The sequence below is a fragment of the Amblyraja radiata genome, chromosome 18 (genome assembly GCF_010909765.2).
Source record: "Amblyraja radiata isolate CabotCenter1 chromosome 18, sAmbRad1.1.pri, whole genome shotgun sequence".
NCBI lineage: Eukaryota > Metazoa > Chordata > Chondrichthyes > Rajiformes > Rajidae > Amblyraja > Amblyraja radiata.
Genome location: NC_045973.1, coordinates 32,644,379 through 32,669,261, shown reverse-complemented (window position 1 = coordinate 32,669,261; position 24,883 = coordinate 32,644,379). Strand labels below are relative to the sequence as shown.

Genomic DNA, 24,883 nt, shown 5'->3' with positions numbered 1-24,883 from the left:
TGATGCAAAATAACGAACTTTACATGAATTTGATCATTAAAGGCAACACACGATTACACATATCAGCTTGATCCTTGAAATTGTGCTTTGTGAGACATTTACTTAAATAGTTACACATATTCCCCTCTGCCATATGACTCTTTAGCATAACGTCAAGTTTAACACCTGACATTTTGTTCAAGGGATAGACATCCGCCTTTGCTGTTCTGCTAAATCTACTATAAAATTACACTTAGTGTATTCTTATTGCCGCTGATCAACTACCAACCTGCGAATAGTGCTGATTGTAGTTATCTGAACCAGAGTGTGGGGGGTAACCGTAATCCTGGTTCACTGGATCCGAAATTTGTTGAGACTTTATAAAAAGGAATTAGATAACATTTCAAGAATTAAAATTAAAAATCTAAAACACAAATTTACAACAATTACAGCCACATTATGCAACTATGCAATCATTGGTTCAATATTTGGAGGGGGGGAGGTCCTGAAAACTGCCCCATCACAACGCATAAGTCTGAAGAAGGGTCCAGACCCAAAATGTCACTTATCCACATTCTCCAGAGATGCTGCTTGACCTGCTGAGTTACTCCAGCACTTTGTGACTTTTTTTGTAAACAAGCCTCTGCAGTTCCATGAATCTAAGGTACTTAAATGCGTTCCTCCAATCTACCATCTTAGCCATGGGAAACAATTCTGAAGGACATTTCAGCATTCACAATTCTGGGACAGGAATTTTTTTATTTCAATGTCTAATTCCCCCCCCCCCCCCCCCCCCCATACACACTATATATAATTCAGATGGCTATATAACAATTTGAGAACCAAATTAGTGACCGTATATAAATATCAATCGCAGCAGTTCAATCTACTATGTATTAGCAAGATGCTCCAAATATAACCAACAGACTGAACAAAAGCAGCTTAGTATGATTTATTCACCCACTTCTATTCAAAGGGATAGCAAGACTATTAGCTCACTTATGTGTGCAAGATAACACAGCTAATCTTAAAGCAATTTAAACTTCCTTTAAAATATCAGGTGCTTGGTAAGAATTCGATTGGTGTAATCTATATTTTGTAATTTTGTTATTAATCATATACCAACATTAATATGAATGAATGATTACTTTATGAATGAATGAATGAATTCATTCATTTCAAATAATCTATTAATCATATCAACATTAATATGAAAGTCAGTAATTTACTTTCAACTGGATTGTCACATTCCAATTTCACAGCACATTATTGATTTGTTATTTGTTTCTCAAAGCTTGTAATTATAAAATTGGAGAAAATCCTTGAAGAATTTTAGTGCAAAATGTTTACTTGAAACTATATGGCTTTACCTGACTTGATGACCACTGAGCTGCAGCAATGGCTGTACTTGCAACAGTCATTGCATTGATCCGATTTCCATCACCAAGAAAGAGATCCCTAACAGGAAAGCAATTTGACCGTTAATAGTTCAAATTAAACCACACTATCATTATATTTCATCCAAAGGCACTGAAAATCAAATCCAAGTCCTTAAGTCATAAAGTGATTATTGTCATACACTAATAAGCCACCTTTCTCATAGTTTTGTATACAGTGCTCAAAATGTGCTAAATTGGTCAGGGTGATCAAGTGACCTTGCAGACAGAACTAAATGCTGCAGTTCATTAACACAATGAAACAGTAATTAATTCCAGCTAGATTGTGGAGATGATGCCAACAAAATTTCCAAAATAAAAAGGAAAAAGTGATGGAGGACAATATCAACTTCCATTGTTGTGCTCTTATCTTACTGCTTTTGTTCAGGGTAGATATAGCTTTAAAAATCATTCTCAAAAAGCTATAGCTTTTACATGTAGCTCCACATAGTGTCAGGATGTGAAATTGAATTAGGAATTTCGCAAGTCTTCAAATGTGCAATCATAGGAAGGAGTAGAATTATAAGGAGGCAGGAAAGGTCCGTGCCTATTATTCCATTGTGTTTCTCCAATGCCATCTCCAACACTTGGCAAAGAGCTGCCACATAGGCTTTCTGTCTATCATTTCAGTTTTAGGCATAAAGACTAAATTTCACAGAGAGAAAACTTACAATTTACAAACCTACCCAGTCACCTGGTTTCCCAAACTAACAACTGATCCACAGCAACCCAGTAAAAATCCGAAATAGATTTACAAACTCGAAATGTCTTTAGCGGAAGCAATTTTTGCTGTAAACCTGTGTCAGTCATAAAATTTAGCAGTTCAGTTACTTACTTCCTTGCACTCTTTGCAAAATCAACACCAATAGTTTTGCCATCAATGCTTAGTGGTGGCTGTAAGGACTGCAGGATCTGAAGAAGTTGAGATGCCTCCTGTGAATTTCAGAAGACGACAGTGAGCGGTCAATTTATTAACATTAACATGTTTCCAATCGCATTCATCAAATGCAGCATGAATTTTTAAGACAATGGTGGTCTGCATGTAAGATTTCAGTTTAATTGTAATTTACATTCAAAGGATGTATTTGGAAACTAAACATTTTGCAGTTGTTCATTTTAACTTAATTGACAACACACCTTGTGTTGTGCAGAACCTGCTAATAATATTGTCCCATTAAAAATTAATTATGGTTCCTTCAGTGTTACGACGTTGGGCTAATTCTGGAATGTTGAGAGCCAACTTCAATTTACCTGGTTTATAAAATTAAATCTAGTCCAAATTCAAGTAAACTTAAAAAGCACTTGAATATTGTCATCTGCTCAAAGAAAATGTACAATAAATCATTCTGCCTTCAACAGTGGCAGCCCTTCGTCCCTTGCATATGTAAAAGTTATATTTTCATTGCTTTTATCTGTTTTCCAAGAACCAATAGTGACAAAAGTAACTCAGTGACTGCTGGGATAAAAACATTTGTACTAGAAAGGTCAGAGAAATACTTAAGAAAGAACTGAAGATGCTGGAAAAATCGAAGGTAGACAAAAAAGCCGAAGAAACTCAGCGGGTGAGGCAGCATCTATGGAGCGAAGGAAGAGGCGACGTTTCGGGTCGAGACCCTCCTTCAATCTGATAGCCGCACCTCATATTTCGCTTGGGTAGTTTACACCCCAGCGGTATGAACATTGACTTCTCCAATTCCAGGTAGTTCTTGCTTTCTCCTTCCTTCCCCTCCCCTTCCCAGCTCTCCCACAGCCTACTGTCTCTGCCTCTTCATTTCTTTTTCCCGCCCCCCCCCCCCCCCACACCCCCGAATGAAGAAAGGTCTCGACCCAAAAGGTCACCTATTCCTTTGCTCCATAGATGCTGCCTCATCCGCTGATTTTCTCCAGCTTTTTTGTCTACCTTATCGGACACGAGCATACTCTTCTCCACATCCCTCAATTCGATAACATTTGATTCGTAAAATCTCTCTTCAGATTGTGGAATGTTTTCCTGCAAACAATGTATTATAGGCCTGTCCGAGCCCAATACCCTTCAGTTTAAGAAACCATACGGTATGCAATTTAAAAAGAAATCAAAGAACACTAGATGCACTTTACCACTAATATTGTAATAAATGCTTAACTAATACTCACCACAATAGAAGCTAGCTGCACAAAAGCAAAGCCCCTGTTCAGCTGGGTCTGCTTGTCCTTAATCAGTCGGATATTGGAGAGAGCCAATGCAGCATATGGATTTAGAGCACTTAAGATGGACTCCACAGAGGTATGAGAGTTAATATTTCTTAAAATGACAGCTGTTAAAATAAAAAGATGTTTGTAAATTTGCTGGACATTTAGACAGCATAGACCAGCAAGATTTGTGCAATTTGTGCAACCGATCTCATTTATAAGAGAAGGAATAAACTGACCCTACTGTTGCAGAATAATTTTAGGGGAGTATTTAGAGTAGGTTACCATTATTCAACGACTGTCGCTATGAACACACACAGGTTGGGATTAAAATATTACTAAACAGTCACGGGACAACTGATGGAACAGACTACAGGTTTCATTCAAATTCAGCTTGTGTGTTCTTGTATTTGGTATTTGTTACTATAGTAGGTTATTCCCATAACTAATACCTCAGTTTCATATTTCCACATGGAAAAAAGCAATTCACCCAGTAAAATACAGCCCATATAAAATACCTATTGCCATATTGCAATCATATTCAGTGACAAATGCAGCACAAAGTGCATTTACCACGTGCAAACAAAAGCATTGCTATTCCAATTAATTCCATCAAATACAAGCTAGCAGTTTCTGAGGTGTGGTCAGGCCAACGTAGCTGCGAATATTTAACAAATATTAAAAATGTAGTTACCTTGAATCAATTGGATGCACAGAATGTCTCGAGTACAACATCTTATAAGCCTATCTTAACTGCCTGGTAATGTTTGAGATGAGTCATGTGGGAAGATGAGCGCTGATAACCTAATAAGTGGCAGCAGCCGAAGGCAGTGACCTTGGAATTTGATCTGGACATATTGGCATGCAGTCAGCTCTATTTACTGGCTTCACATTTATGGCGGAGTGTGCGGACAGGGTGAGCGTTTAAGGATTCTCCTATACCACTCAATGAGAGCCAGTATTCTTTAACGGTAAAGTGCCGTATGGCTGCAATCAGCAGGAACGATGCCCTTAATTGACAAGCACTAACACCATACCTTCAGCATTGCCAAGCATCACAAAATGCTTCACAGAAGTATCTTTCCAAAAATCTGGCATCAAGCCACAAAATATATATTAGGACAATGTACGCAAATGGGTCTAGCTTAGATGGGCATCTTGGTCTGCATGGACGAGTTGGAAGGAAAGTCCTGTTTCCACGTTGTATAACAACTGAAAAACAAGTAGCTTTTACGAATCATCTCAAACAAAAGAGAGGCTGGCTGTTTTGAGCCTAGGAGACCACTTAGTCCATCCATGTCTAAACTGGTTTTCACTATTTCCCAACCCCGTTTCCGTAGCCCTGCAATTTTTTTCCTCACTATGTATTTATCCAATTTTCCCTCCTTTGCATCTTTACTTTTACTTAGATGAACAAAATTGAAACATATAACCCAATTTGGTACGACAGCATAGAGGTTCAGAATGACTCCTCTACCTTTATATTCTCTCTCTGTTGTATTATTATTATACCTAGAATTACACGTGCATTCTCATAAACAGAGCATCAGTGTGCAAAGTTACAGGAAAATTACTCCAAAATCAAAGTGCAAAAATTGAAGTGATTGTCAGCATTCACTGTAAAACTGACAGTATATTATAGAAATGGTGTTAACAGACCTCAGAATGCAAGCAGAAATTTAATTTAACTTACTATCACTGTAGAAATCAGGTTGAACTTCCATTGCAGGTTGCTGATCCTGTTCTGACTCTGAGCATAAGAAAATTGGACAATACACGTTATTGAATAAGGAAACCAGTGATGGAATTACAATGCCCTCCATAATGTTTGGGACAAAGACCCATCATTTATTTATTTGCCTCTGTACTCCACAATTTGAGATTTGTAATAGAAAAAAAATCACATGTGGTTAAAGTGCACATTGTCAGATTTTAATAAAGACCATTTTTATACACTTTGGTTTCAAAACTTAGAAAGACCATTCAAGGGTTTAGGTATAGAAACTATTTTCTTCCTTTATGCATATATTTGTGAAGTTTGCAGTGTGAACTATGTTTGCAGGGTAAACTCTGCCAAACGCAACCTATCAGGTCGTAACATTTTAAACTAATACAACAATGGAAGTCTTTGCACTGAAGTTACCTCTGGATACAGTTGTGTCAACCTGTGGGATTTGTTTATGCGGGAATTGGTGCAAGAGAAAAAATAACAAGTGAAAGGGATGGAGAGAAATGGGTGAATGAGAACTTTAATTTTAAATTAACAGAAGATAAGATTAGGGCTTTGCCTGTAGAGGTTGCACTCCAATAACAGAAGACTTGTCAAAGTAAGCATGAAACCTGTGCGTAATTCCAGGAATAGCCTTAAAGGGAAATATGAATGTCACACAAGGCATCGAAGTTAGAACCATAAAGCCAGAAATTAGTAGGATGTTGTGTGCACATGTGCAGATTGGCCTAGTTGGTAAATAATAATGAGAAAGAGTCTGCGCCACAACACATGCAGGCATGGACTGAGGGCTCAACTCTTTAGCAACAGTGAAGGCAAACTGCAATATCTCCTTACCAGACTTTGAAGCACCACACTTGAAACATTTTTCTCGCCTCTTGAAATTATAAATGCAGCACTGTATTTGAGTTTATAAAATATAAAGTCAGCAAAATATCAAATTGATTTACACATGTTCAGAAGCATAATTTAGATACATTTAAAAAGTGCTGGCAACATTTTATTCAGACAAGTACACAATCTTTCATATTTTCCATTACAAAGTGACCCATAAATAGTCACTGATATTTGTCAGTGTTTTCAGTTAACATGCAATAAAGAGAACATTTAACTATTTGCAGAGCTGCCAAGTTTTGTCAGAGCATTTCAGTATTCTAGTACCTGAAATCAGTATTTTGCTGAGGAAATCAGTATTTTTATGCGGTGTCATTTTGCTGGAACGTTTTTTTTATGTGCAGTCATACCCATGTAAGAGTACAAGAATGCATAACTTGTTTTATGTGTATTTGTAATAGTTTATTGTGTATTATATGTCATAGCTGCTTTCTTGCATCTCTCTGTGTTGGCTGCAGCCATCGTCTGCTTCAGTAAGGGAAGCTGGTCGGTGATTGGTCGCAACGCCCCTCGGAGACTGCGTCTGATTGGCCGCCGCGTGATCAGTGCATTATGTGATTGGACACAATGCCCTTGGAGACAGCGGCTGATTGGACGGGAGACCGATTTGTTGATTGGACGGGAATTTTAAGGGAAGCTGGTCGGTGATTGGACGCAACCCCCTCAGAGACAGAGGATGATTGGCCGCCAAATAATCGGGCACAAAAAATGGACATATCGGGGGGGGGGGGGGGGGGGGGGAAATCGTAATTCCGATTTAAATCGGAAAAATATCAAGCCTGAACTGCAGTTCCTTCCTATTGAAGAAGAACCCTGGCCCGAAACGCCTAATCCATTCCCTTCACACATGCCGCCTAGCACACTGAGTTCCTTCAGCACTCTGTGTTTTTCATTTAACTCTGAAATTGAAGATAGACATAAAGCTGGAGCAACTCAGCGGGGATAGGCAGCAACTCTGGAGAGAAGGAATGGGTGACATTTCAGATCGAGTCCCTTCTTCAGACTGAACTGAACTCTCGTCAACGATTTGTGATTGTCTGAAGAAGGGCCTCGACCCAAAACGCCACCTACTCCCTCTCGCCAAAGCCACCGCCCGTCCCGCTGAGCCACCCCAGCCCCCCCGTGTCCACCTTCAACTCCAGAGCCAAACAAAAAACAGAGTGCTGGAGGAACTCAGCGGGCCAGGCGGCACCCGCGGAGGGAATGGACCAGGGCTCCCACCCCCCTGCCAACTGGAAGGAACCGCAGATGTAGCCGTACCCGCAAAACTCCGAATGATTCCGGGAATGCCGAGGCGAGAGAGGGAGCAAGAGAGAGAGAGAGAGAGAGAGAGAGAGAGATGAGATGGGGAGCGGGAGAAGGGGCACGAGAAGGAGAGGGAGGTAGAGAGCGAAAGACAGAAACACAGCGAGAGAGAGCGAGGGATAGAGGGAGGAGAGAGAGAGGGAGAGCGAGAAAGAACGAGATAGAGACCCCAACCCAAGCATGTCGGCAGACCCACGCCCACAAAAACAATCATCTTGAAACTCAAAACACCAATAGATTTAATCTGTTACAATCTCCAGAGCATGACCCCCCCCCCCCCCTTACATTTTACAAGCAGCAAGATCCCAAGTCAACCCCACCGGGCAACCCCCCCCCCCCCTCTTGGCGAGAGGCATGGCAACGAAACAGGAAGTCGGGCCAATCTCGGCTGCTCCACCCTGCCCGCTGTACCTCGTTGTTACGATTATCTATGGTTGATTTTGCATTGTTATACGGACTTTAAAAAAACCCGTATTTAACAACGCAAAATCGTACATCCGTATTCTTATCGCATTTCTGTACAAAATACGGAAAATCCGTACTACTTGGCAGCTCTGTATATGGATATGAGGTTTACTGAAAAATGTTCCAACAATTATTCTAATTTGCAGATCCAATAATATACACTCTCCAAATATAATAAAATTGCAAACTTAATTCCACCACATTATCAAACGTGATTTATAAAGCTGCCCAACACAATAAAAAACTTTTACATACTCAGTGTGAAATCAAAATACCTTGCCACAAAGCCAATCTTCGTAAGCCTTTGGACGTGGATTACTGTAATGCATGGTGACATACTTCCCCTGTATAGTCAGATATTTCTGTAAAAAATAAACCATCATTTAGTATTATTTCAAGACAAAATATAAATTATTCCCATGGCAGTGTGCTCAAGTAGGAAGGGAGCAGTTTCTCCCAAATTAGTGCATGGATATATGCATATATGTGGGAGCAGGGACCTCAAGGGACTAGGTTACCTATGCTTAGTCCATCCTAGTCTTCAGTAAGATGGAAACAGGCCAAGTGACAAACGGTCCAATAAGAAGAGCAATATCAGAAGCAGTCTGGAGTGAGACACACCCTAGGTGTTAATGCTTGCAGGAAAAAAATTATGCTTTAAAATTAGAAGAGATTTCCTTTTAAGTCATGCTTTAGCAATAGGAATATTCTCTTTTTCCATTTTTGTATGTGCTGATTTTAGTGGAATCTGCCACAGGATTGGCATCAATAATGGATACAGAACTTTCTGACCCATGAATTTGATCAAAGCTCAGGAAGCATTATGTAAAGGTGCTGTAAAATTGCTCTACAATCTGTAACTACTTTGTGCTGGTCCAGGTACTTCTTCCTATATACTAGCATTAAAAAAAAAAAAGAAATCAACATGCACCCCCATAACCTTTGGAAATTTATCTGTATTGTGAAGCATATATATAGATGTATGGAATACAATAAAACTGGTAATGCATGTTTTGTTCTTGGCAGTAAAACGGAAGGAAAACAAACCCTACATTTCATAAAAGTTTGTTGCCATTACTGAAAGCCGATGTTACTCAATAGAAACACCACGAGCATAAAATTAATTTGATGTGCAAAGGATTTATATATTTTATATTAAAACACAAGTTTTGATCTATGGACTTCACAATCTAAACTAGTCATTTAAATCAGAATCAGGAACAGCAAGTACTCTCATCAATTTCTCAATCTGGGCTGCCATGCTAACAGATAACAGATGCCAGGATCCTAGAAAGTGTGTATCCACATGCCAAAATATAATTGCAACACAAAAGTCAAAAATAGACTTTAGCGATTAAATATCATACCATCATAAATTCTGGGATATCCAACTTCAATTAAAAATGGTATATTTATGCACTTTCAAATCTCATGAATTCACAACTATACAATAACATGCTCAGTTGGTCGAACAACAGAAAGTTACCTGAAAACAAGTCGTAATTTCTGAAACATTTCAAAGTGTCAGGTCAACAGTATTTTTAAGGAATCAGATTATTAAATTCAATTAAAATCAACTGATTTTGTTTTCTTTTTGGATTTATCATCTCTACTTCAAACTGCACCCAGTAAAAACGCAAATGTTACAAGAAACATCAGAGATCATCAAATTAGATATGTGCATAGCAAACTTCCTAAACTCTGAGGGCTCCTCTCCTCTCTGTGCTCACACTCCAATTAGGGAAAGGCCCGACAATAACAAAAAAATAGAAAAAGTGAGGGAAAAACTGGGAGGTAAAACGGGGTAAACATGCCACCTTTTCCCCCATTTCTAATGAAAGTTCATGCTCTCTGCAAAACGTCATCTTAAACAAAGTGTCTAAGTTGACACAATTTCTTTCCCAAGCACGGTAAATGATATTTTGATATCTCTGCTAGACAATATTCAAATCTCCATTTGTATAAATGACACCATTTCTAGTGCAAATGAGGTGTAAAGTGCTTGCTGCCAATTCCTTTCATAAATCATGAATATGGATTAAAGTGAGAGAAACTAATATTTCTTTGACAATCAATTTGGGGTAAAAGGAGAGCAAAATAGCATTGCTATTAGACGGTCAACTTCCCTGAACACCATCAATTGTTTTCTGCACAACATCAAAAGTCCTTTTAGACCAGCCTTAGGATGCCTTCTTATCAAACATACTACAGATCAAGTAAGATCTTGAGCCATCTAATGTAACTCAATGTAATCCACCAAGATTGCAATTTATGTTATAAAGGAAATTCTGAAAACTGACTAATTTGGCCAACTATCAATATCCCTTTTGGTACACCAGCAACATCCCTATTTGACACACGATCATACAAGCACTCCAACAAACCTGAATAGAACAGTTATCAAAAGTCTGATTGCAAAAAACCCAGCAGCTATCAACAACATGTGACACCAGTACTTCACCACCTGTAGTTGTACTAACTGGAATCAAACAATTGGCAACCTATAATGCCAGTAATGCAGTTTAGTACTACTATACTACACCTGGAACACACAACACTGCAACACAAATTAAGAGATGTAACAATTTTAAATGCATCATCGTTTAAATTGCAATATTTTGCACTCCTCACAGACATTGACGGGTTGCATCTGAATTTTGTCAACATTTAATTCCTAAATCACAAGCATCAATTCCCTACAATGTATTTCCTTTTATCATCTCAAACACCCCTAAACCATGAGAAATTTACTGTTCCAAATACACATCCATTTTGTGCTGGATTCCTAGCCAAATGCACCTTATTATATTTGTTCTCGGAGGCACTCATTCAAAATGCTGGCCAGGCCATAAATGTGAAGAGACGTTGCTAAAATATAAACTACCAGGATACATGAAGTTCAGGCAGCAAATAGAACGTAACGTGTCGGAACTGATCTCACAAGGTGACTGATTTTACAGCAGGTGAGCGAGGCCAGAGAGTGAATCACTCAGTTGCCTCCATCAATGGTAGAATGCAAAAGTGGAATAGGACAGAAACTGGTGAATAAAACATCTATAATTTCAGGCTTATACCTTATTCCTACCAATGCTTGTTCCTGACATTCTGATACTCAGTAATGATTTTCTTGGTACTTTGCTCATTTGTGCTGCTCATGACCTTGACTGTATGTTAAAATCAACTTGTATTTTAATAAAAACACCTTTGGCACACTATTTCTTCTGCATAAAGAACAAACACACGGAGTTGATAACAAGCACAAAATGTAGTAACTTAGAACCCGGTAAGTGCAAAGTATCACCCTGGGTAATGGGCTTCAGCTTCTGTTGCTCATTACCAGGAAGATCTAGTCCCAATTAGATTACAAAGTGCAATGGCATTTTAGCAGTGATAACACTTCAATATGTGAATCTGGTTTTCCCTGCTTGATCTTTACAAGCAGGGAATCCAACAGTGAAGCGAACAATGTCTTTGCCCCGTACCTTCCAGCAAAAGAAGCACTGGGCATCTGGATCAGGATATTTCCTCATCTCTTTATAGGGAAACAATGTTCAAATTAAAAGGCACTGCGCAATCATTGCTATGCCTGTATGTGGTAAACCACTTTACTATGCTCAAGCTGCTCACCACATACAACTCAGCAGTCTTACATAGTTGCCTTACATTATCACTCTTACATTGTCACCTTTATAAAAAAGCACAATTAAGCAATCTGGTCGCTCAAGCATGCTCCAAAGTTCAGTGAGATCATGATCGATCTCCTACCCCAGTCCCACTTTCCTTGTCTTTTGATTCCCTTAAAAAGTAAAAATCCTTGTCATAAGAAAATTAGCTTGTTTTCTGGCCAATTAAGAATATTATGGGCATTACCAAAACATTATTGAATTGAATGAAAAGTTTCTTCAAAGTGATCAAATTATTTTTGCCAGGAACTGATAGGAAATACTTTTAGATTTAATTACTGCTCTTTTCAATTATTTTCACCATTATCTTTGATGCCCCATGCTATTTGAAACAATGCTCTAGCAGCTGTTTCTATTTATAAATGGGTTGTACTTGTAATCAATCTGTTGCAGTTTGTAGTTTATGCAGAATCCTACAAAAAAATCCACTTATTTTGGGGAAAGCCCTCGTGTCTCGTTGCATCAGTTTTCAATACAGACAACTTGACCCTTTTCATTTGTTTTTCTCCAAGAAATCTAGACTTGTGATGAAGCAACCTGATTGGCTTCCATCCATCTTGTTGCGTCCTGCAAGTGATTAAACTCCACGAAGGCGAAACCACGGCTTTGACCTAGAGACAGCATTCAGATATAGACGGGATTGTGTTAGTCAATGGGTTTTAAAGCAGCCATTCTCAGATGAATCTCTCATGACACCCTCCTGCTTCAAAGCGTCTCCATTTACAATTTTGTGAAGCAGTGTTTCAGTGTGATCTCACTTTGTCCTTTTCTTTGCCATGGCAAGGAACTGAACAGTGCAAAATGTCAATGCCTAGGAGTAACAATCTCTCTACAAAAAGAACAAAGGTTCCAATAAAAAGCTTCTTTCATGCAGACCATGACAAATTGGAAACAAGAATTTATTTTGTAGTACCCACCTGTAATCGAGTTTTCAATGGCATCACATATTTTTTGTATATCACATAGCACTACCACCATTCCTGTGTTTAACACATGAAGTGCAGTGGAAATAGTGTACAATGTTAAATAAAAATAAAATAGATAAATAAATAGTTGGATATTGTATTTTGGGAATGATAATATGACTTTGCTCACTCAGCTATTAAATGATCGGACTGTATTTTAATCCTGGACTTTTACCGTTCGTCTACGACATTTAAAAGGAAGAAAATACAGTGATTGGTGCTGTCACTGCATTGTTGAGGGATTACATTTTGCTTTCCATTAAATTATCAATGTTACTTTTCACATTCCTCAGCCATGGCAAATTCTTGTGCTCTATTTCTGACCGCTCGGTCACTCAGTAAACCAGCTGTGGTCTTTCTTTGTTTTGGGGAAGCCGGGAGCTGGAACACAAATCTCACCTGACATTTTGCTCCTCATTAGTCGCACATCTCTAGGCTGAACCCCGTCATAAGTCTCTAAAACAGTTCGAATCTAGAAGAAAAAAATTGCAATTACAATTCTAACTCAAATCTATCTCAATGCAACCTAGATCAAATGACACTGTTCAAAAACAATTTTCCATTTGTTGTTCCATAGGGTTTGCAGGTTGCAAAATGCAATCCCACCTATACCAGAAACATCAACGGCATTATGTACCTCAGGATAAATAATTTAAAAAGTTTGTTTAAAATTAATGAATAGATAGCCCTTGCTTTCTCTCTCCATCCCCTTCCTAGTTCCCCCACTAGTCCCACTGTCTCCTCCTACATTCTATCTTTGTGTCCCCCGTCCCCCCCCCCCCCCCCCCGACATCAGTCTGAAGGGTCTTGACCTGAAACGTTGCCCATTCCTTCTCTCCAGAGATGCTGACTCACCCGCTGAGTTACTCCAGCATTTTGTGTCTACCTTCGATGTTATAAAATAGTATCAACGTGCTTAGGGGTTAGAAATTTCAGACTTGCAACAACTATGTATTTTGCCTATATGGTCTTCAATAATAAACATATTTGTTTGCTTTTGTTACTTCAAGCTAAAAATACTAAAGACTAGATGTTAAATTGGTTAATCGAATATCTTTGCAGAATTGTCAACTGGAATGGCCACTTGTGCTGAAACTGTGAGACACGGGTACTTATGGTGTCTGATTATTGCAAGGAGGTTATATGAAGCATTTATTTTTCCCAGGCAGTTTTTTTGCAAAACAGCAAGAATCATAGTAATTTCCACAATGCAAATATTGAGGGAGAACGTAAGACTTACATCATCCTCTGTCGATAATGAGGGAAGTCCTCGTAACATAATAGTTTTGCTTTCTTGCTCATTATTTAGGTCATTCCGGTCTGTATCCCTGTAGTCACCATCAGAATGGTAACCACCATCTGATCTGTCGCTGTTTCTTCTCTCCTGATATCTCTAAAGGAAAAAAAAGTACCAAATACATGAGTGCACTAAAACCAAAGAATATTCTCAGAACTAAGGTTTTAAACATGGTCTAGGAAGATACTGACTAAATTGTACTGAGAAGACATTGCACCAAGGAGAATGCAGGTTTTCAGGTTTGGTTAATTGACCATGCTTCGCAGAGGCCATGCAACTTCCAGATAATTAATAAAAAATGATTATTGGCACCTTTTACTTGGAAAGGGCACTTTTTAGGTGAAAAATGTCTCATCCCCTTGAGCCCGTGCATGATCAGAGTGAAGATTCCATTTTAATATATTGCAGTAATCACAATCAGCCTCTCACTTTGTTTGCGAATGTAACCATGCAAACTGGCTTTAGATGGCCGAGATTAATACCAAAAATAAGCAAGATGTTAAGGGCACATTTAGGGAGACGTTAGGAAATAATGGATAAGCATGGATAAGCACGGTGAACATGTTAAAAGGTAACAGGTGGGTAATTTAATTAAATGATTTCTCAAAAACAATAGCTTTTACTGCAAAGATGATAGGAAGTGATCAAAATGTCAACAATTGACTCCCTAATATCCTCCAGAGTAATTTGCCATCCTTAAAGTGTCTGGCTCCAGAGCACTGGGTGCCCTCTACTTTGATCTAGCCAACCACATAAAGGCTCATATCATAATGAATAGTAGAAATAGGCCATTCGGCCCATCAAGTCTACTCCGCCATTCAATCATGGCTGATCGATCTCTCCCTCCTAACCCCATTCCTGTGACACCTGTACTGATCAAAAATCTATCTATCACTGCCTTAAAAATATCCACTGACGACCTCCTGTGGCAAAGAATTCCACAGATTCATCACCCACTGATTAAATCAATTTCTGCTCATCTCCATCCCAAAAGAAAGTCCTTTAATTCTGAGTCCTAGACTCCCCCAATAGTGGAAACATCCTCTCCACATCCACTCTATCCAAGCCTTTCACTATTCTGTATATTTTAATTAGGTCCCCTCTCATTCTTCTAACTCCAGCGAGTACAGGTCCAGTACCAACAAGCGCGCATCATAGGTTCCTGGGATCATTCTTGTAAACCTCCTCTGGACCTATCCAGAGCCAGCACATCCTTCCTCGGATATGGTGCCCAAAATTGCTCACAATATCTCAAATGTGGCCTTACCAGCGCCTTATAGAGCCTCAACATTACATCCCTGTTTTTGTATACAAGCCCTCTTGAAATAAATGCTAGTATTGAGTTTGCTTTCTTTACTATTGATTTGGCTTGCAGATTAACTTTTTGGGAATCCTGCACCAGCACTCCCAAGTCCCTTTACACAGCTGATTTCCAGATTCTCACCCCATTTAGAAAATAGCCTATGCATGACTCCACACTTTGCTACACTATAATCCATCTGCCACTTCAATGCCCACTCTCCAAATCTGTCCAAATCCTTCTGCAGAGTCCCTGCTTTCTCTACACTATCTGCCCCATCACCTATGTTCCTGTCATCCACAAACTTTACCACAAAGCCTTCAATCCCCTCGTCCAAATCACTAATATACAACGTGAAGTGTAGCGGCCCCAGCACCGACCCTTGCGGACCTCCACTAGTCACTGGCAGCCAACCAGAAAAAGCTCCCTTTATTGCCACTGTCTTCTGCTATCCAGCCAACCTGCTATCCATGCAAGTATCTACCCTTTGATACCATGGGTTCTCATCTTCCGAAGCAGCCCAACGTGTGGCACCTCATCAGAGGCTTTCTGAAAATCTAAGTAAACAACATCTACTGACTCTCCTTTGTCTGTCCTGCTGTTTACTTCTTCAAAGAATTCCAGCAAATTTGTCAAGCAAGACGTCCCCTTCACAAAGCCATGCTGACTTTGGCCTATTTTATCGCGATTGACTTTCACAATATTCCTCTAAAGTGTATTTTCTGTGGAAAACCAAGCTTATTAGCAGCGCATCTAATGCACTGATCATTTTGGAGGAAGATCCTTTACTGCAGAGAGAGGGTCCTGCTTTAAATATTAACACATGAAAAGTTCAAAGGTTCAAATGTCTGTTTATTCAAAGACCTAGGATAGGAAGGAGACCATTCAATCTTCAGAGCTGGCTCAGCCATTCAACAAGATCATGGCCTGAGGGTCTACTTCAGGCCAGTTGTGAGTCCATTCAAGAACACTTCAACCAGTCTCAATGAGTATAACACATTCGTCATCAGTTTCATGAGGAAATGTGTTGTTGATTGCATTCTGACAAAGACAATTAGGGTCTATCCTAACCATACACCCTGGATGAACAGGAAGATGCTGATCCGAGGATTCAAGGACGAACCTGTTCTGTACACAAAGTATGAACTCTGCAAGGCTGTCCGGGGTGCTGTGAGAATACCAGAACAAGCAGAATTAATTCAATCAAGTGGATATCACGTGACTGTGGTAGGGCCTAAATACCATCAAAGGTATTTTATTGTCACGTGTACCAATTAAGGTACAATGATATCCGAATTACCATTCAGCCATACTAAAAAAAAAACAAGACACACAACTACATAAAAGTTCACATAAACATCCACCACAATGGATTCCCCACATTCCTCACTGTGATGGAAGACAATAAAGTTTAAACTTCTTCCTCTTTATTCTCCCGGTCAGGGCAGTCGAGGCAACCGAAGCTCCCGCATCTGGGTGGTCGAAGCTCCTGCGGCCTGGAGCTCCCGAAGCCGGTCTCTAACCAGGGACCATGAGCACCACGATGTTAAAAGTCCGCAGGCTCCCGTGGTTGGAGCTCCAAGGTCGATCCCCGATGGGTACCCCCAGCTCCACGGTGTTAAGTCCTGCAGGCTCCCGAAATCGGTCTCCAGCAGAGGTTGCCAACTCCACGATGTTAGGCCACAGTGTGGACGGAGATACGATACGGGAAAAAATTTGCATCTCCGTCGAGGTGAGAGATGAAAAAGTTTCCCCCAACCGCCCGCCCGCCCGCCCATACATAAATTAAGCTAAAGAACACTAAAACATACATTTAACACATACAATAAAACAACAAAGAAGGGAGGGACGAGACAGACTGTTGGCGAGACGGCCATTGTGGGTGCCACCCGGTGGTCAGGAAAAGTAAAGCAAATTATGTGGTATCTCACCAAGTAAATCAGAATATTTTCAGCACCAATTCTGATTTATGGTATAAGCAGTAATTCATGGGTGCATTATTTGATTCATTAATAAGGTAGTTCTCAGTGAAGACACACCTAATGATACGCTTACCACAAAAGAGTCAAGAATTTCATAAAAGCACCAAGTCACCAAATTGCCGAAGCACCGTGATAACACATCTTCTCTGAAGATTAAAAATCAAAATCCATTAAATGTACACTTACATCAATTTCAGAATTCTCAGAATTCCAGTGGTCTTGATGTCGCCGCCGCCGATCGTCACCAGAACTTCGGTGATCATAGTCTCGATCACATCTTAAACTTCGTTCCCGCCGATCTCTCAGATCAACCCTGTCTTTAATCTGATCAGATCCATATCTGCCATTCCGTTCAGTTCTACTTACTCTGCAAAACAGAGAGAAATAAAAGTATACCCATACATAATAATCCTGCACTGATAACTGGAGAAATAGGAACAATTAGTCAACATCGCCATTCTGTTTCTTGGGGAAAAACTATAGGTTTATCCCACCTAAACTAACAGATGATAAAGTATAATGCACCCAAGTTACAAAAACCAAGATGTGCAAGGCTTATTTTCTACATCTTATCCTAATTAATAAAAAACTATGGTCATAAGGAATAGGAGTAGAATTGGGCCATTCGGCCCATCAATCATGGCTGATTTATCTCTCCCTCCTAACCCCATTCGCCTGCCTTCTCCCCATAACCACTGACACGTGTACTAATCAAGAATCTATATATCTCTGCCTTAAAAATATCCACTGACTTGTCCTCCACTGCCTTCTGTGGCAAGTAATTCCATAGAATCACCACCAAATTTCTAATCATCTTCCTAAAAGAACGTCCTGTAAATCTGAGACTAGGACCTAAAGTCTTAGACTCTCCCACTAGTGGAAACATCCTCTCCACATCTACTCTAACCAAGCCTTTCACTATTCTGTATGTTTCAATTAAGTCCCCCTTCATTCTTCTAAACTCCAGCGAGTACAGACCAGTGCCGACAAACACTCATCAAAGGTTAACCTACTCATTCCTGGGATCATTCTTGTAAACTAACATCACGGATGTTAAAATTGGCAGTCGCCAGTTAGACAGCCATTTAAATGAGTTTTGTGGAATTAGAAAACAATGCCAGAATATCCCATTAGCACATTATCTGGTTGCGAGTCCTTGGAAAAAAAAATGAATTCCACGAATGATAGATTATGAATGACGGGTGAAGTGCCAGTGGCGGGTGTTCTTTAGAATTTGTATTTGGTGCCATTATCAATTTAACATTTTGAATATACAAAATAGTGCAGTTCTCTGTAAGAACATGCACAGTCAATTTGAAATGTTGCTCATAAAAGTTTGTCTATGTTGCATACTTGGAAACCCTCCCAGCAAAATCTAACAAACTACTGAAATAAACAAAATTTTAAATTAAACTTTTGGCTATCTGAGATCAGGTGCTACTGGGACCAGAGAACTGCATGAAAACATAGGGTTCACAAATGACAAATATTACAGGGATGTCCTGCCACCAATCATCACAGATTAATATTGCTTCCATGTGATAACATTATAATTCCTGCCTCATTTAAAGGAACTTCAATTCTCACCAGCATGATGAAACTACAGATAACTACACAAATTCTCCTTGAATCCTAATTGTTTTGGATGCCAAATTTTTAAAGATGCACAGTGAGTGACTACAATGGACCACCTCTCCACAGCTAATGGTGCACATAGCTATAAATTTGCTGCTCATTTCCTGCTGTTCTGCCAGAAGACACTTCAGTCTCTACCATACTGGCCCAATACGATGCAACTCATAAAGAATATAAAGTGTATAATTAAATTTAAATGCAAACACTGGAAATCTGAAATAAAATTAGAAAAGGTTGGTGATCCTTAACCAGTCAGGCAAATTTTCATATCGTGCACAATAATTAACTCTGTACAGATGCTGTCTTTGCAGCGCATTTTCAGCATTTGTTTTTAACCTGACTACTTAAACCCCTTGATGCATTTGGCAGCTTCCTGTGTGATTGAGATAAATCAATTAACACCAAAAAAATGATGCAATCTGAACTTACTGTAGTCGGGGAAATGACTCGGGGCTGTCAGATGCAAAAAGACAGATACAAAACTAAGCTCATGAATGCCGCATAAAGCAATATGGAAAATATCCTTTAGTAATTATGACGTGGGAATTTTTAAACAGGTAGGTGGCATCAGATAAGAAAATAAAACAAATACAATAAACATTAATATTAGAAAACTGAACTCAAAATAGCAGTGGTTCAGTAGTCTGCTTAGAACCAAATTTGACTTCCCACTATATTCATGACTTTCATATAACATACCCCCCAGAATAAAATAACCTTCATGCATTTCTAAACAAGTCAAACTAGTCAAAAGGTAGCAAACATCAATAATGAGGTAAAACCTGAAAGCCTTAATGATTACTATTAATTAAAAGTTAATTTTGAAGGCAACTTTTCCCATGTGCTGGGAAATAGAACTCATCTCCATCTCACATCCAACCTCCAAATTTGGAGGCCCGGGGCTCCGTTGGTGCGAGGAGGAGTTACCTGGAGCTGTGAGTATAAAAACAGCGCGGGGCTTGCTTCTACAGAGGCCCGGGGAGCCGTTGGTGTGAGGAGGAGTTACCCAAATCTGCAACGTTCCATCTCACTTCCAGAGAAGGTGGAAGTCTCTGATTGGTGGAAGAGGACCAGAGGAAGCAACTGATTGAGTGCAACCCCTCGTTTACATTTCTGCTTTCAGGTTGAGGATTCTGGGAGTTAAGGATTCTGGGAGATTCTGAGGCCCAGGAGCCGTTACAGAGGGAGGAGCGACCTTCGTGTGGTGAGTTAAAAAAACCATCGCGGGGCTTGTCTCAACAGAGGCCCAGGAGCCGTTACAGAGGGAGGAGCGACCTTCGTGTGGTGAGTTAAAAAACCCATCGCGGGGCTTGTCTCAACAGAGGCCCGGGAGCCGTTACAGAGGAAGGAGCGACCTTCGTGTGGTGAGTTAAAAAACCCATCGCGGGGCTCGTCTCAACAGAGGCCCGGGAGCCGTTACAGAGGGAGGAGCGACCAAAATCTGCAACGTTCCATTCGCAGATCACACTTCAAATTAAGGGGGCTGGTGGAAGCCTCTGATTGGTCGAACGGACTAGAGGAAGCAGCCGTTACAGGACTAGAGGAAGCAGCTGATTGGCTTGTATCCCGGGTAAGGCTTAATTGTATTCGGTTAAGGGGGAGAATGAGGGCCAGGGCAGTTTACTGTTCTGGATGTCACATGTGGGAGGTCATGGAGTCTGAGTGCCCTCCAGACGTCCACATCTGCGCCAGGTGCGTCGAGATGGGGCTCCTAAGGGACCGTGTTAGGAACCTGGAACAGCAACTCGATGACCTCTGTCTGCTCAGGGAGAGCGAGGAGGTCATAGATAGGAGTTACAGGGAGGTGGTCACTCCAAGACCACGGGAGACAGAAAATTGGGTCACAGTTAGGAAGGGCAACGGACAGAGGCAGGGACTGGTGAGTACCCCGGTGGCTGTACACCTTGAAAATAAGTACTCATGTTTGAGTAAGGGTGGGGGAGACAGCCTACCTGGGGGCAGCGACAGTGGCCGGGCCTCTGGCATAAAGACCGGTCCTGTTGCTCAGAAGGGTAAGGAAAAGAAGAGGAGGGCAATTGTAATAGGGGACTCTATAGTCAGGGGGTCGGATAGGCGATTCGGTGGACGCAGACAAGAGACCCGGATGGTAGTTTGCCTCCCTGGTGCCAGGGTCAGGGATGTGTCTGAACGGGTCCAAGAAATCCTGAAATGGGAGGGAGAGGAGCCTGAAGTTGTGGTACATATAGGTACCAACGACATAGGTAAAAAAAGAGAAGAGGTCCTGAAAGAAGAATTTAGGGAGTTAGGTAGAGAGTTAAGGAGGAGGACTGCAAAGGTAACAATCTCAGGATTACTGCCTGTGCCACGCGACAGTGAGAGTAACCATATAACATATAACAATTACAGCACGGAAACAGGCCATCTCGACCCTTCTAGTCCGTGCCGAACACGTATTCTCCCCTAGTCCCATATACCTGCGCTCAGACCATAACCCTCCATTCCTTTCCCGTCCATATAACCATCCAATTTATTTTTAAATGATAAAATCGAACCTGCCTCCACCACCTTCACTGGAAGCTCATTCCACACAGCTACCACTCTCTGAGTAAAGAAGTTCCCCCTCATGTTACCCCTAAACTTCTGTCCCTTAATTCTCAAGTCATGTCCCCTTGTTTGAATCTTCCCTACTCTCAGTGGGAAAAGCTTATCCACGTCAACTCTGTCTATCCCTCTCATCATTTTAAAGACCTCTATCAAGTCCCCCCTCAACCTTCTGCGCTCCAAAGAATAAAGCCCTAACTTGTTCAACCTTTCTCTGTAACTTAGTTGCTGAAACCCAGGCAACATTCTAGTAAATCTCCTCTGTACTCTCTCTATTTTGTTGACATCCTTCCTATAATCAGGCGACCAAAATTGTACCCCATACTCCAGAATTGGCCTCACCAATGCCTTGTACAATTTTAACATTACATCCCAACTTCTATACTCAATGCTCTGATTTATAAAGGCCAGCACACCAAAAGCTTTCTTTACCACCCTATCTACATGAGATTCCACTTTCAGGGAACTGTGCACAGTTATTCCCAGATCCCTCTGTTCACCTGTATTCTTCAATTCCCTACCAGTAGGAATGGAGCGAGGTGGAGGATAAATGAGTGGATGAGGGACTGGTGCAGTGGGTATGGATTCAAGTTTCTGGATCATTGGGACCTCTTTTGAGGAAGGTGCGACCTGTACAGAAAGGACGGGTTGCACTTGAACTCGAGGGGGACCAATATCCTGGCGGGGAGATTTGCAAAGGCTACTGGGGAGACTTTAAACTAGTATGGTTGGGGGGAGGAACTCAAATTGGGAAAGCTAGCAGTCAGTGTGTGAGGCAGGAGGCAGAGAATGGTAGCACTCTGACCCAAAATGTAGGGAAGAGAGAAGAAAAAAACAATAAACAGAGAATAAGAGAGGGTGGGTTTCTTAAATGTGTATATTTTAATGCTAGGAGCATTGTAAGAAAGGTGGATGAACTTAGAGCATGGATTGACACCTGGAAGTATGATGTTGTGGCGATCAGTGAAACATGGTTGCAGGAGGGCTGTGATTGGAAACTAAATATTCCAGGATTTCGTTGCTTCAGGTGTGATAGAATTGGAGGGGCAAGAGGTGGAGGTGTTGCATTGCTTATCAGGGAAGATATTACAGCAGTGCTTTGGCAGGATAGATTAGAGGGCTCGTCTAGGGAGGCTATTTGGGTGGAACTGAGAAATGGGAAAGGGGTAGCAACACTTGTAGGGGTGTATTATAGACCGCCAAATGGGGAGCGAGAATTGGAAGAGCAAATATGTAAGGAGATTGCAGATATTAGTAGTAAGCACAAGGTAGTGATTGTGGGAGATTTCAATTTTCCACACATAGACTGGGAAACACATTCTGTAAATGGGCTGGATGGGTTGGAGTTTGTAAAATGTGTGCAGGATAGTTTTTTGCAGCAATACATAGAAGTACCTACTAGAGAAGGGGCGGTGCTGGACCTCCTGTTAGGAAATGAGATGGGTCAGGTGGCAGAGGTATGCGTTGGGGAACAGTTCGGGACCAGTGATCACAATACCATTAGTTTCAATATAATTATGGAGAGGGTCAGAACTGGACCTAGGGTTGAGATTTTTGATTGGAGAAAGGCTAACTTTGAGGAGATGCGAAAGGATTTAAAAGGAGTAAATTGGGACATTTTGTTTTATGGGAAAGATGTGGAAGAGAAATGGAGTACATTTAAAGGTGAAATTTTAAGAGTACAGAATCTTTATGTCCCTGCTCGGTTGAAAGGAAATAGTAAAAATCGGAAAGAGCCATGGTTTTCAAGGGAAATTGGACACTTGGTTCGGAAAAAGAGGGAGATCTACAATAATTATAGGCAGCATGGAGTAAATGAGGTGCTTGAGGAGTATAAAGAATGTAAAAGGAATCTTAAGAAAGAAATTAGAAAAGCTAAAAGAAGATATGAGGTTGCTTTGGCAAGTAAGGTGAAAGTAAACCCAAAGGGTTTCTACAGCTATATTAATAGCAAAAGGATAACGAGGGATAAAATTGATCCATTAGAGAGTCAGAGTGGACAGCTATCTGCAGAGCCAAAAGAGATGGGGGAGATATTGAACAATTTCTTTTCTTCGGTATTCACCAAGGAGAAGGATATTGAATTATGTGAGGTAAGGGAAACAAGTAGAGTAGCTATGGAAACTATGAGATTCAAAGAAGAGGAAGTACTGACACTTTTGAGAAATATAAAAGTGGATAAGTCTCCAGGTCCGGACAGGATATTCCCTAGGACATTGAGGGAAGTTAGTGTAGAAATAGCAGGGGCTATGACAGAAATATTTCAAATGTCATTAGAAACGGGAATAGTGCCGGAGGATTGGCGTGCTGCGCATGTTGTTCCATTGTTTAAAAAGGGGTCTAAGAGTAAACCTAGCAATTATAGACCTGTTAGTTTGACATCAGTGGTGGGCAAATTAATGGAAAGGATACTTAGAGATAATATATATAAGCATCTGGATAAACAGGGTCTGATTAGGAACAGTCAACATGGATTTGTGCCTGGAAGGTCATGTTTGACTAATCTTCTTGAATTTTTTGAAGAGGTTACTCGGGATATTGATGAGGATAAAGCAGTGGATGTTGTATATATGGACTTCAGTAAGGCCTTTGACAAGGTTCCTCATGGAAGGTTGGTTAAGAAGGTTCAATGGTTGGGTATTAATGGTGGAGTAGCAAGATGGATTCAACAGTGGCTGAATGGGAGATGCCAGAGAGTAATGGTGGATGGTTGTTTGTCAGGTTGGACGCCAGTGACTAGTGGGGTGCCACAGGGATCTGTGTTGGGTCCACTGTTGTTTGTCATGTACATCAATGATCTGGATGATGGTGTGGTAAATTGGATTAGTAAGTATGCAGATGATACTAAGATAGGTGGGGTTGTGGATAATGAAGTAGATTTTCAAAGTCTACAGAGAGATTTATGCCAGTTGGAAGAGTGGACTGAAAGATGGCAGATGGAGTTTAATGCTGATAAGTGTGAGGTGCTACATCTTGGCAGGACAAATCAAAATAGGACGTACATGGTAAATGGTAGGGAATTGAAGAATGCAGGTGAACAGAGGGATCTGGGAATAACTGTGCACAGTTCCCTGAAAGTGGAATCTCATGTAGATAGGGTGGTAAAGAAAGCTTTTGGTGTGCTGGCCTTTATAAATCAGAGTATTGAGTATAGAAGTTGGGATGTAATGTTAAAATTGTACAAGGCATTGGTGAGGCCAATTCTGGAGTATGGGGTACAATTTTGGTCGCCTAATTATAGGAAGGATGTCAACAAAATAGAGAGAGTACAGAGGAGATTTACTTGAATGTTGCCTGGGTTTCAGCAACTAAGTTACAGAGAAAGGTTGAACAAGTTAGGGCTTTATTCTTTGGAGCGCAGAAGGTTAAGGGGGGACTTGATAGGTCTTTAAAATGATGAGAGGGATAGACAGAGTTGACGTGGATAAGCTTTTCCCACTGAGAGTAGGGAAGATTCAAACAAGGGGACATGACTTGAGAAT

The 24,883-nt window shown here is 40.6% G+C and overlaps 1 protein-coding gene across 3 annotated transcripts in view; it reads right to left on the bottom strand.

Annotated features, from left to right (window-relative positions):
- Positions 1-24,883, bottom strand: part of rbm5 (RNA binding motif protein 5) — a 41,657-nt gene that overhangs the window by 13,570 nt on the left and 3,204 nt on the right. For 2 of the 3 annotated variants that reach the window (XM_033037077.1, XM_033037078.1), the window contains exons 3-13: positions 17,391-17,562; positions 13,866-14,018; positions 13,025-13,097; positions 12,198-12,271; positions 8,253-8,339; positions 6,151-6,211; positions 5,278-5,334; positions 3,549-3,709; positions 2,251-2,348; positions 1,350-1,437; positions 269-355 (exon numbers count right to left, since the gene is read on the bottom strand). In XM_033037077.1, coding sequence (XP_032892968.1) covers positions 269-355; positions 1,350-1,437; positions 2,251-2,348; positions 3,549-3,709; positions 5,278-5,334; positions 6,151-6,211; positions 8,253-8,339; positions 12,198-12,271; positions 13,025-13,097; positions 13,866-14,018; positions 17,391-17,562 — 1,111 coding nt within the window. Of the gene's footprint in view, positions 1-268; positions 356-1,349; positions 1,438-2,250; positions 2,349-3,548; positions 3,710-5,277; positions 5,335-6,150; positions 6,212-8,252; positions 8,340-12,197; positions 12,272-13,024; positions 13,098-13,865; positions 14,019-17,390; positions 17,572-24,883 lie in introns of all 3 variants that reach the window. The other variant, XM_033037076.1, reaches the window with a different exon arrangement.